This window comes from Magallana gigas, chromosome 3 (genome assembly GCF_963853765.1).
Source record: "Magallana gigas chromosome 3, xbMagGiga1.1, whole genome shotgun sequence".
Lineage (NCBI taxonomy): Eukaryota > Metazoa > Mollusca > Bivalvia > Ostreida > Ostreidae > Magallana > Magallana gigas.
The window spans coordinates 17,072,832-17,085,892 of record NC_088855.1 but is presented as its reverse complement, the minus strand read 5'-3'; the positions used below and the strand labels follow the sequence as shown (position 1 = coordinate 17,085,892).

General features: G+C 36.6%; 1 protein-coding gene across 3 annotated transcripts; it reads right to left on the bottom strand.

Annotated features, from left to right (window-relative positions):
- Nucleotides 1–1,888: 1,888 nt before the first annotated feature.
- On the bottom strand, nucleotides 1,889–10,807 carry LOC105320602 (uncharacterized). Of its 3 annotated transcripts, none has more exons than XM_011418603.4 (4): nucleotides 10,568–10,807; nucleotides 4,287–4,464; nucleotides 3,791–4,073; nucleotides 1,889–2,687 (listed from the first exon to the last, which is right to left on the bottom strand). In XM_011418603.4, the coding sequence occupies exons 1-4, from the start codon at nucleotides 10,584–10,586 to the stop codon at nucleotides 2,682–2,684; spliced, it is 486 nt and encodes a 161-aa protein (XP_011416905.3). In that variant the 5' UTR covers nucleotides 10,587–10,807; the 3' UTR covers nucleotides 1,889–2,681. The 3 variants fall into 3 exon arrangements, with proteins under 3 accessions (XP_011416905.3, XP_019919777.3, XP_065934771.1); XM_020064218.3 differs by lacking the exon at nucleotides 10,568–10,807 and adding an exon at nucleotides 7,243–7,525; XM_066078699.1 differs by lacking the exon at nucleotides 10,568–10,807 and adding an exon at nucleotides 5,226–5,685.
- Between the last annotated feature and the right edge of the window lie 2,254 nt (nucleotides 10,808–13,061).

The following is a 13,061-nucleotide window of genomic DNA, read 5'->3' as shown; positions in this document are numbered from 1 at the left end:
TATGGTGAGCTCTTTCCCGTCCATCAATTACTTGTTCCATGCCCAGGTCGTTTATTTTAGCAATCTGAAGCGTAGTTTCACCATACTTAGTCCACTGATGGCGGATACTGTCTCAATCAAAAGAAGGTCATGGTGGAATTTTCTGGCTTTACATTCCCAAAGCGTCACAATCGTAGCTTGCATGCTTCATCGAACTTAGTTATAAAGGTGTGTGGATATCTGAATGTTGGTCATTTTGGCCTACTTAATGAAGTCTACGCTATACGGTCAAATTGTTCATTGGTCATGTTTGTGACTTAGAGTATGTCATTTTGATGGCATGGTACTCCTACATGTAGATGGATGTATAATGTACCCAAGCGATATATAGTGTCGTCACTGTCGTGAAATCCTATATGTTCAGGGGGTTAATTTTCTTTAATTTTTACAGGTTAAAAAAGGTATAATTAGGTGAATTCATTGATGTTGTAAATATGTAGTTGAAGACCCAGGAAATAAAAGAGAATAAGAAATAGGAATAAAAATTATTTTACCATATCTATTATAGCAAATGCATTTATTATCAAGGACTTTTCTGTTTTGTTTTCTAAATAACAACTGGACATGTCAATTGTTGTAATTATAATAGATACAATTGTAAGTGTGATAATTTGATTAAATGCTATTATTTTATTCTTGCCCGAAAACACTTCATCTGAAAACGGCAATTTGCAACCTGATTTCTCTCTTTTTTAAAATTGCACTGTCTTTTTTTCAGTGTTGATACTGCAGAGAAGTTTTTCCATCCTTGTATTTCACCTCAAATTTTAACGTCCCAACAATCATATATTTCTATAACAAATATTACTTGTCATTTTAAATAAGTCCGTTTTGAATTCAAACACCGAAAACAGGGAAACTGGGAATAATTCAAAAGGGGACTAAAGTGACCCCGTGTAATAACAAACCAAACATGTAACGAAAGATAATACAAGTAAGCGTTACTGATTGCAGTAAATAGTTTGGAAGCATTTGAAAGCAGAACAGTCTCAAATGCAAGCTATTCCTTTGCAAGTCGTGGGTTCAATACCCACTGGGACTTTAACAATTTTACCTCTGATTAATTTGAATTTTTAAGCGTCGAGTTTATTTTTTATTTTTGAATATAGTGTACATTCGTCCTCATTAATATTGTGTTGCCCACACCACGGGAAAGTGCATCGTTAGAAAAAGACTATATATTCAGGAAACTAAATTGAATTGGGGTAGGGGGTACAAGTACGTGCATGCCATCCCCCCTCTGCTGCTGGAAGATGGAAACTTCCCCAAGAGATGGATCACTCTGAAACTAGCCTTACTACAGAGAAAGTTTACCAAACAACACTGAGGTATTTGTACAAATATTTTCATATTTTTTTTCTTTTAAAAATTATTCCTTCAAGGGTCATTGTAGACCAAGGTGAACAGCGGTAATACTATTTATACAAAAAAGGTTCTGGACAGGGTTTTATGTGGTGAAGTGCATCTGTTTTATACATACGACACGTGTACACCTATATTTGTTTTTTTTTTTTAAAGATATCTCTATGGGGCATATTGTACATGTAAATACTTTAATCTAGTTCGAGCTAGTACATATTCAAAGTTTTATGCCTCGAAAAAAAAAAAATGAAATCCTACTATATCTTGTTATGTCAACATCCTGCTTCAATAGGACAGATAGAAGGAAAAAAACATTTTAATACGGCGTAATGTCTAATTACAACCTGTGGCTATCTGAGGACATCGGTCGCTGCACGTATACATGTACTGTACGTGGATGCCCGCTTAGGTCACCAAAAGGCTGTAGGAAATGCTTCCTCGAAGGCTACACACGGCTTCAAGGTCCGTAGAAAAACAACTTCACATCAAAATTTGAACATTTGATTTAATTGTTATATTCACACATATTGGAAGACGGGATTTTTTTTCCTTTGCAAGATACCGGCTTTGAGATTTTAATGTGTAAGTAAACTTGTCCTTTGAACACATAATTGTACATGTAATTATACAGGCAAACTATAAAAAATGTCATATTACACAATCATCAAAAGATTATTAGTATGAAAAGGTTATGATTGCAAATATTGTCTCTGAGCGTAACTTTTATACATTATGAATCATCTCTTTTGAAGAAAATACATTTACAGTATTCTGCATATAATCTCACAAACAGCCAAACAGACACAGTTAAATGAAGTATTTTACAAATTAGATGTAAAACTTGTTTGTGTCTTTCGACGGGTATATATGGCAAAGCTACCCAAATCACCCAACTTGCGGCGTGGTATAAATATATATATATTAATCGCATCATGTACATGTATTTGAATTGCAATAAATACTGATTAGTTATAGCTATATACATTATAAATACTGATTACAGTTTACTATTACATACAATGAATACTGATGATACATAATACTGACTAGATTTCACATCGCAATGGCGGGGCAGTGTTTTGAAATAGACGTTCCGTGCGCACTGAATTAGATCTGGAAAATCAAATCGAACATAGCGCACCTATTTCAGCACTAAATATAGTAACACATCGCTTTCGGACTGTTTTTGTGAATGTCCTTGCCTCAAGGTTTACGCTTGGTGGGATTTGGCACGTCAATCACATCGTTTTGGTGAATGTTGAAGTTAGAAGTAATCATAGTCACACCTGAAATAAAAGAAAATAAGAACTAGTCAATACTTGTCCAATTGTCAATACATATTGAATTGAGAAATTAAAATATTCTGTTAAAAATGTGCTTTATATAGTTGTTTAATATAAAGATATAAACATCTTAGCATGCATCACAACATATCCATGCTATTGAACGTAAAATGCATTAAAAGCTAGAAACAAATGTTAAATTTCTGTTGTAAAGTAAGACATGGCTGGGCAGTAAAACAGTGTAGACATGTACGTAGAAAGAGTAGTAATGGGGGAAAAGATGAATGGTCGATTCATTCGAGAGAGGAACACTGACAAGAATGCAGAAGCAGACGGCAAACGAACGAATGCAGCGTGCACGTGCAAGGATACCTCACAATTGGAGCAGAAATATTGCCCCAGACTTGTTCAGTTTGACGGTTAGAACAATCTTGATCCGATATTGGATAATCCGCTGGAGGGATTTCTGATCTGTCGTTGGGGCGTCTATGACTCCTCATGGAATATCGGGGAGAGACCTCGTTCACCGCCGCTCTGTACGAGGTTCGTCTTGTGTTATGGTGTCTGCCAGGGTAGTCGGGTGCTGGGGTGTAAGGCGGGGGTCCGTCCTCGTTAAGGAGGCTAGGTGGAATATCACACCAGGCTCTCCGTCCGCCTTCACTCGTAGTAAAAGAGTAAAGTCCTTGATCTGGATGATAAATCACATCACGATAATCATCTTCGATGTCGGTCGCACGTGAAGCACTGGCGTTTGTTCCAGTTTGATTCCTTGCACGTGCCAAGTATGGGGAATTATAGTTTCTGGCTCGAACGTTTTGCCGTGTCGTATTGTTTCTGTCAAAATCGTTGTCTTGCAGACGACCTCTTACAGATTGTGAGTCCTGTTGTATTTGATTTCGATTATCAGTGTTGCGACGATGTTCAGTGCTGCTGGATGCGGCATTTTGATCTGAGTCAGCACCGTGCACAGCAGCCTGAGGATTTCTTACAGTAACAGAATGACATGTATTCTGCAAACTTGGCTCTTCTTGAGTTTGACCTACAACTACCTCTCTTGTAGAAGCGGTTGGGACAGGGGGTAATGTCGCAGAAATAGAAATACTAACCGGGTTATGAGGATGCGTCGCTGTCATTCCTGGTTGCCTCACAACAGACTGTGAACTAGCTGCCGCTGGACGAGGAGCAGACGACCCTACGACCTCGTTGTAGGACGGAGGCTGGAGATCGTTACTGGAGGGGGTAGCGTACACGGTTGACCTCGAGCAATCGCCTTCCGTTCCGCGGATTATGGGTATCCACGTCCAAATCTCGTCGTAGTTGGAATACCCATGATTCAATCGCCCGTCCCTAGGATTGGCACGCCTTGGATCTATCCGTAACATGTGTGACCTGTTCATACAAATGAGGATTTCTTGATAAACTCTTATCGTTATTCGTTAGTATAAGAACTGCAAAGATATCACTTTTAGCACAATTCTTACGCTTTCTTGCTGATAATATATTTCATAAGATTACCGTCATATGGATAACATTTGTGATAAGTATATTTGCTATTTAGATAAAAAATTGCAAGAAGCGCTATACATAGGTAAGAACACCTACCCAGTTCCACACTGTGCCCCAGTCTTTTTGTTGTTCCTTAGGATACAGACTAGCAGAATCAGCAGGGTCAGAAGCAACACCCCTCCAGCCACCCACAGAATGATGATGACCGTCTCGATTTTCACCTCATCCCGCACGATAATGTTGGTGCCATTTTTTGCCGCAGTATCCGACACATCTGAAACAAATGCATCATCCATAATTAAGGATAAGCCCTCCGTACCAATGAACCCTTCTTACACAATGTTAGAGTCTCTTAGAGATATGGTCCCTAATTCATTCATGCTCAGTCCGAGCAATGTTATCTCTTGGGAACGTGTTTCTTGGACCCGTCCGTATACGCGGACAAAGCCATATAATTCTTCAGTGTATGATAAAAACTACAGTTCCTCACACATTACAGGTATGTTGGATCCCCCGCGAACCGAGACGCGCTGACATCGGTTTATTTTATAGACTATATAATAACTGCAGAATATACAAATGCCCCCTCATAAATATTCCATAAACGGCCGTAAACTGCATGTGTTGTACCAGCAAGCGTACAGCTAATTAAACAAGCCTCGGACATCGTAAACTAGTCAAGACTTAAGGACTGTTAACATGCAGGACCCATGTAGCGGTCTTTTTTGTTTGTATTTATATGCAATGTCTTGACTTTGATAATAAGATAGATCAATACTTTCAGATCAAAGAGCCGAATCATCGAAGCCATACATGCTAACGTGCCTGTTCACTACACAAGCGATCTGCTTTATAGGTATTTTTCGATGTTGCGATCTTCTAAGTACATCTTTTAAAATATAAAATAAATTTTTCATTAAAAATGAAAAAAAAAATCTTCATTAAATTCTTTAGTTCCTTTCATTCATAATAGATAGAAAATCGGTAAAAAGAACTTAGGTTTGTTTAAAATCAAGTTACTTCCTATTTACTTACCGGAAAAAAGAAGTCTATTCCAAGTTACAGGCATGATGCTTTCACAAATAAATATATAGGTAACACAATAAATTGTTTATATATAACGCGTGCACCAACAATTCTAAATACGCCCGCAGTCCCAAGGTATGTATGTAAGTGTAACAAAGAAAGTCGATGAACCCGGTTCAAGTGTATGCCCGCTTCACTGCTAGGAATCCAAAATTATCACGGATACTGGGGGCCCCAACACGGTGGTCAGCGAACGGGCGGACTTTTGGTCCCCGGGGTCTTACCATCCATCAAGCCCAACTCACGAGCCACAACACACCCTGGGGTAAGCGGCGAGATCTTTATCAAATTCATATCTCATCGCAGGTGGACATTTGCACTCCATCAAATTTGTCAAAACGATTATGAGGTGGTTGTAAATAATTTAATCCCTTTATTTATTTGGACACACATGCGATTATCAGTCCCTGTGTTGTCTTAGTGTTTCGAGATCTATTCATTCAATGCCCAGGAATACTGTTCCATAGAAGAACACCAGGAAATAGTACCAAGTCTGCACTGAAGTCAATTCGATGACCTTAAATTTATTTCTTTGTTCTTAGAGGATAAGATGGGTGTGAAACATAAGTTTAATTTTCTGTCTACCTCTGCCCCGCGGGGTTAAGGAAGATATCGCCTTTTCTTCTTAACGTAAATTAATGTTTCTCATCAGGCCTGGTTTTCTTGTTAGCGGAAGTTTTATGATGTCAGGAGACAGGGAAACGTCAATTTTCATTTCAAATCACATTTAAATTTACCTTTATAAAGTTTTGTTTGATGTTAAATGACGCGGAAATGATCACTAGTTTTTAGACTGTGAAACATTTTACGTTTCTTGAGTTGTCTTTAAAACAAACAAATACATACTGCGTTTTACCGCTCTTTCTTCCAATTAATCATTGTTTCAATCGCTAAAATTTAGTTTAGTGATCATTTTCATAGCTTTACGCCTTTTAATTCCTCTTTAAAATAACCTGAAGGTAACCACAGTGTAAATTTAGATGACTTTATACTAAATTCCCTTGAGTGTGTGTGACACACAAAAATGTTTATAAAATTAAAATTCTATATCTATGAGAGCTAAAAAAAAACCAAAAATACTTTTTCGTCACCTATCGAAAATCTGGATCTGATACTAATCGGGTCTCTTCATCAGGTCAAAATACCTCGGGCACGTGATCTATTCGCTATATCAGAGTAGATCAGACTAGAAAACCAGGATGTTCATCCAAACACATCGCACGCAGGCACACCACATGTAACTGTCGGGTAAAAAGGGGTCTGCAGATCCTAATGATAGAGGTATTACACGGTAATGTAAAATAACAGATACACAACATTTGGATAAAATTGTTTCCGGGGGGTGTTCGACATAGTTTTCGCGCTATTGTTTTAAACCCAGTTTTGGAGGGAAAGGTTTTGTTGTTTTTTGATAAGTGCGTGTACATCACTATGTGTTCAAGGCGGGACGAAACTTTTGAATTGTCACTTAGTCTGAAAAAGATGTTGTTTTACTTGTTTAACCCGAACTTTCATCAGTTGGAAATCTAGCTTAAGGTTGTTTTGGGCTGTTTTTGTTGTCGTTATGTTGTAATATTTATTTGCACATCCTTTGAATTGATAGGTTTGTTTTGCACGTTGTGACATAGTGTAAACATGTGAAGATCGGATCTATCTAAAAAAGAATTACCTGAAACTTTTTTAAAACAAATATGACTGTTTGCATCCATAAAGTATTACCTTTGATAATAAATTAGACTTGATTTGATTATAATTAAAATGACACATTTATTTTTTTATTTATTAACTTATTTATCTTATTCATCCATTTGTTTTTGATGGATTGAGCAAATACGGATGCATGCGATATACCTATGATCGTCACACAACACAATAATTTAAAAAACTTAATTGCCATTTTCAAATAAACAAAATAATAGCACATTTTTGTTGTTTAAATATCTAAAATATGTTACATTACACTTACTGTTGTGACCTAGACCCTCCATTGCATCCCATCTAATGATTAACTTTCTCTTACTGGCTCTGAGTATAATGCACATCTGCTTAACAAAAACTGACACTTCAAATTTCCATATAAAAGGGCGAGTTTAAGAGGCCTTAATTTGCCATTATTCGTCATCGCGGGGATGCGCTGTATTAGGACCACTCGCAGCATCCGCCCTGCAGTCACAGCGCTAGAGGAGCTCAAGAAGGAAGTCGTCTCTTATTAGGGCCCCCTGCTTATCTCCCTTGGCGGAGGAACCAGCAGGAGTCGTGAAGATAAGAAGGAAACTGAGAAAGAGATAGGCCGTGTGTCAGAGGCCATTGTTTATATGTTTACAGAGTCCGTCTTTTATCGATTCTTGTATAATGAGAAGTTTATATATACTGCATAAGCATTAGGGACCCCCCAAAGAACGAATGTTTAGCCTACAGTTTGGATCGGACATCTGGGCTTCTTAATTATTGGTTGATGCGTGGACACGCGCGGCAAATGTATATATAGACAAGTTTAGTAATTTATTTTCGGGTGGGGGAAAATAATTTGATTTCAAGTTGCCCTTTTGTCGGGGCACGCGCACATGTCTTGTAATGAACGGTTTTCGTTTGCGGTAAACAATGGAAAAGGATTTAATTGCTGACAGCAGATTTTTCGCCAGATGCGGGAGAACGCTTAGGTTTCCCAGAGATGCACTTCATCTTTGACACCCAGACAAAAGCGTGTAAACGACAACGATTATTTTTTCGCTTGGAATCAATATTAAGGCGTATAATTTTATTTAACAATTTAGTCTTCTTTTGATATGATAATTAAGTGTAAAGTTCAAAAGTTTCTCTGCTTTTGTTTCTTGGTCTGAATCATGCATGAGTAACCGTCCTTCTGTCGGGAAAATTGCTGAAGTTTGTTTTAAGTTAACCCCTATGGCAATTTTTCACTCATGTAGAAAAATGAACCATTTGTTTTAAACCCTTATTCGTTCTAAATCTCTCATGGATGTGGAAAACATTCGTTTATCTGTCCAATTTTTAAGCGGTACATCTTACAACTTAAACTGTGTTTCATTTACTTCACGAGAAAAAGTATATTTATTTACACGTTTAATGTTTAATGATGAAAAGAAATTGAATTCTTATTTTTTTATACACAAATACACAACCAAATTGTCCCAAAACCACTTCCGCTAGTACTAAACCTCTTCATGAAAAAGGTTTAGTTAATTTTACAATCATGTATCTACCCGAGGTTTAATCCTATTTGATCTGTTTATTTCCTTTTAAGACGTATCTTCTAAAGCAAACAATTTTATTAGCCAGGAAATGCGTGGCTTGCCACACTCAGCTAAGACACCTCCCCTCTTTGAATAATGCTTGTTCATGAATTTGATTCAGCACCTATTTATGGGAATCAACTTTCAATAAAACGAACATAACGATGTAATTTGTCGATTTGTCTCGGCTAATTGCATACCTGTGCCGTTCCATCACGGTTCGTTAACTGTTGGAATACACGTGCTTGCGGGGGAGAGGGAGATAATAATACAATGAGTTTTACCTGGGTCGTTTCACTGTTGTAAAACATTGTGACATTTTTACGACTTTATGGACTCGCATGAATGTTTTTGCAAAATAATACAAGCTGTTTATTTGATATAACTTATTATCATATACAAATAAATACAATGGGGGGATTGCTGTTTTTTGATCGTTTTTCTTTTGCTAAAGATGATAGTAATGAATAAGCGAGTTTTTCTTTAAGATAATTTTAATTCAATCAATTTTCAATTAATATACCCGACTTTAATATATTTAAATCTCTCTTTAACATTTAACACCCCCCCCCCACCTACCACCCCTTACACCCCAAACCAAATTAAAGCCAATACCGTGCCACGCGAGGTTTAGCTCGTGGAAATACTAATCCAACATATCCAATAACATTCCCACACCCAGATTACAGTTATATTCACAGTTTACATAACTGTGACCAATGAGCCCATATATACATAAAGGCTAATTCCGCGGAAATAATACCATCACACTTATCCATCGATTCTAGGAACAGATGTTGCTGTACAACGATTTTCTTAAGAGAAATACACGCGTGCGAGTGTGTATTATTTATTTGTTTTCTTGACTAGATCGAGATCGATGCCTTTTGATCATCATGTACAAGGATTCATTGATACACCCTCTGTGTGTGTGTGTGTGAGAGAGAGAGAGAGAGAGAGAGAGTATGAAAAAGAAATAAATATACTATGAAAAAATAGAGAGAATGCGAGGAAAGAAAAAATACGGGAGTCAAAAAAGAGAAAGAAGCTATGGAGAAACCAGTCATCTAGCAATATAATATAGAGGCTCGGGTAGCATCGCCTGGCGTTACCCCCAGATGTGTTTGATCGATAATCGGAATACGAGTTGACATGGAAACACAAAATGATGAGACTGACATTTGGGAAATTAATAACTACTGTTAATGATTTCACATCAAAAGGCAAACTCAAAAAGAGCCTGACAGTATTAAATTTCCACGAATACCCTCGCGAACAATGGATGATCATTTATTAAACGTAAGAAATAACTCTGTGAATGAATACACGGAAGAGGGAACATATAAAGAAATTTTTCTTACCAGAATTTTTTAACACCACGTCAGAAATCAGCGAGAACCCTTTTCATACCCTTCTAACTTATCTAATTAAACTTAGGTGCACACCATCAGACATGATATATATTTCATTACATCGATGCATGCTATGCACAGAATGAGCTAATGAATTCGTGCAATGTAATGTTTTTAATCAACGTTTGCGATATGATGTATAAACAGCAAGTGCACCCTCTGACCGTGTCAAAGGCGCTTTACAAAAATCCACATCTATATACATTATATATGTACATTATGTAGGTACCCTACGGTAATGAATAAACAAGTGCTTACCGCGCTAAGTTGCTATATCTTAGGTGTTATGATTCATATCACCAAAACACTCTATTGATATTTGCAGAGAGAGAGAGAGAGAGAGAGAGAGAGAGAGCACGCGCGCGCGCACGAACTTAGAAATCTTCTTACACCCAAGTCTTAAATTTGTCAGTCAGTATTGCTGAAAACTGCATGCATTTAAACTTGAAAGTATAACATCAATGATATAATAAAGTGTGAAATATTTTGTCCTTTATGTGTATACGTACACACATGTAAAATGTATACCCAGAATATACATTCATTAACACACTGTCAGGAGATTTCGTGATTGATCATGATTTCTTCAGTGTGACTCTAAAAATTAAATATTAATCAAGTGACTTACGAGAATTGCCTTTATCCATTTCCAGAGATACACCATTCAAATTTCGGATTGTGTGACCATCCGCTCCTATGTTTTATACTATACTCTAGTGACATATCAAATGCATGTCATCGCCGAGACACGCTGAAGGCAAAAACTCATCATCTGATTGGCGAGCAGTCAAGCGTGGCGTATATTCCGCGTATCATCGCCAGCATCTTCCCGGCAAAAATAAGGCTCGATCCATATACCGTATTGGTACAGTGTCCCCCTAGCATATGTACATTTTCTAACGAAGTATCCCCGCAGCTAATTACAGTGTAAGGGTTTTTTTTTTGTGACGCGATATATAGAAAGATGTGCTGAAGTCACAAGGAAATATCCATCTTTACCGGATTTAAAAAGCAATTTGTCTTTTCATCCATAGACGATTATCAGTTGAAATCTACCGATATGGTCAATGAAGGATAATTTCTGCGAGATTTTACAAGGGATAGAGTGACCCGGACGGTCATTGGACCCCCTTCCTGCTACGCATTTGTAATGTGTGTAGGGTCTAATGACGACGTTTAATTTGAAAATCTCTCTCTCTCTCTCTCTCTCTCTCTCTCTCTCTCTCTCTCTCTCTCTCTCTCTCTCTCTCTCAATGATTTAAGGGTTTAAGCATTTCAAAAGAGTAATGTTTTCCGAAGAGATGTACATGTATATAAGTATTATATTTTATGTACATGCAGATTGAAAATGTATCTAGATACAAATTATGATTTATGCTCCTAAAAGAACAGATAGGTGATTACTATTCATTTGCTTGCTTGTCAATAAGTTTAAGACTTGAAAACAAATACTTTGGGGTGGGTGGGGGTAAGGGATAGAGAATACCGGTGGACCTCCTACGAGAAAAAGCATTGTTGCTAAATTATAATTGTTTTTCCACATATGTTCATTTAAACATAAAATTCGATGTTATGAATAAACTTTTGAAGATAAACATACCGTTGAACGAATACGATAATACATGTATGACATCAAATATTTTTGAGACGTCTAAAATGGAGCATAGAAAGGACACTGAAAATTACCGTGAAAAAATTATTTCCGTAATCGTACAACGTATCTGTATACCCTGATTTTGTTTTAAATAGTTAGTATTGATTAAGAAAAAGAGCCGATTGTAATATTATTTTCAGTTTAGATGTGAATAATTTATAGTCATTTAGTTTCATTTTACAAGACGGATGGACGTCCAAATGCCGTTAATTAACGACAAACTTTTCTTACACACCTCGATGTAAAATTAGGACGAATAAACCTGCTATTTCATTAGTTCATGCTTACGTGAAATAATTTCCGTGCTATTTTTCCATAGTGGATATTCATAGAAAATGTTCATTGGTTTCTTTTGATGCATTTTGTTCTCGTTTAGCCGGTGTTATTGCAGCCAATATGCTGAAATCAAAGTCCGATAACTCGAATTTGTTTACCAATAACGGACTCTGTATCTCCGAAAACAGATATTTAAAAAACACTACCTTTTTATATGCATCGGCTTTGAGGCCTTTGTACCGCGGAAAGGGTAAAGAAAACGTTTAGGCAAAACGAACAACTGATTTTTAAAAACATATTTTTTTTTTTTTATTTTTTTTTTTTTTTACAATTTCCGCCACCCACAGAGGCCAATAACACGTCGTCATAGCTAGTAAACGGGTATGTTAATATCATATATATAGTCTTGAATAGGGCGCAATCTCGCAAAAATATTTTATTTACCTTTTTTCACAGTTGATCTTTCTTTATACATATAAAATTCAGTAAATATGGGGATGACAATGTGTTGCTAAAATACGTTTACATAATCGATACTCGAGTTAATTTTATTAGGAAACCTTCAGTTTCAACCTTTTTATCTATGAATTCTGTGGGTTTTTTTCTTACATGAGCGGTTATTTTAAAGTAAAAGCTTTGCACACATAGTAAAGGTCTTTTAATGACATTCTCCATTTTTGGTGTTATGCATGCATTTAACACTAGTATATCTCACTATAGATTTAAATAGATACAATATTGTTTACAATACTACTACAGGTGATAGAAAGAAGGTAATATTTCTATGCAGTGTTTCATTTAGTACACATAAATTCCAACATTTCAACTCAAAATATGAAAAAAAGAAGTGAATCACATAATCAATTTTGCCAGTTCAGCTCCAATTTAAAAAAAAATGAATAAATCTATATGGTTTTCTGTTTCTGCAATAGCCCCCATGCTTTCTGCAGGGATTACAACACCATCTAGTTGTGGACGCGTCAAGTACGTAAGCAACACCTAAACGTGAACTAATCCTTTTTCTTGTTCGTGTTTCAAACAACTCGTTCTTGTTTTCCTGAAGAAGATTTGCATTAAACTCACCAACGTTTGAACCCCCCCCCCCCAAAAAAAAAACCCCATGAAATATGATTCATAATGCTTCCAGGATAAAGGTTATATATCAAACATTAAATACTCTCTGAACAGATAA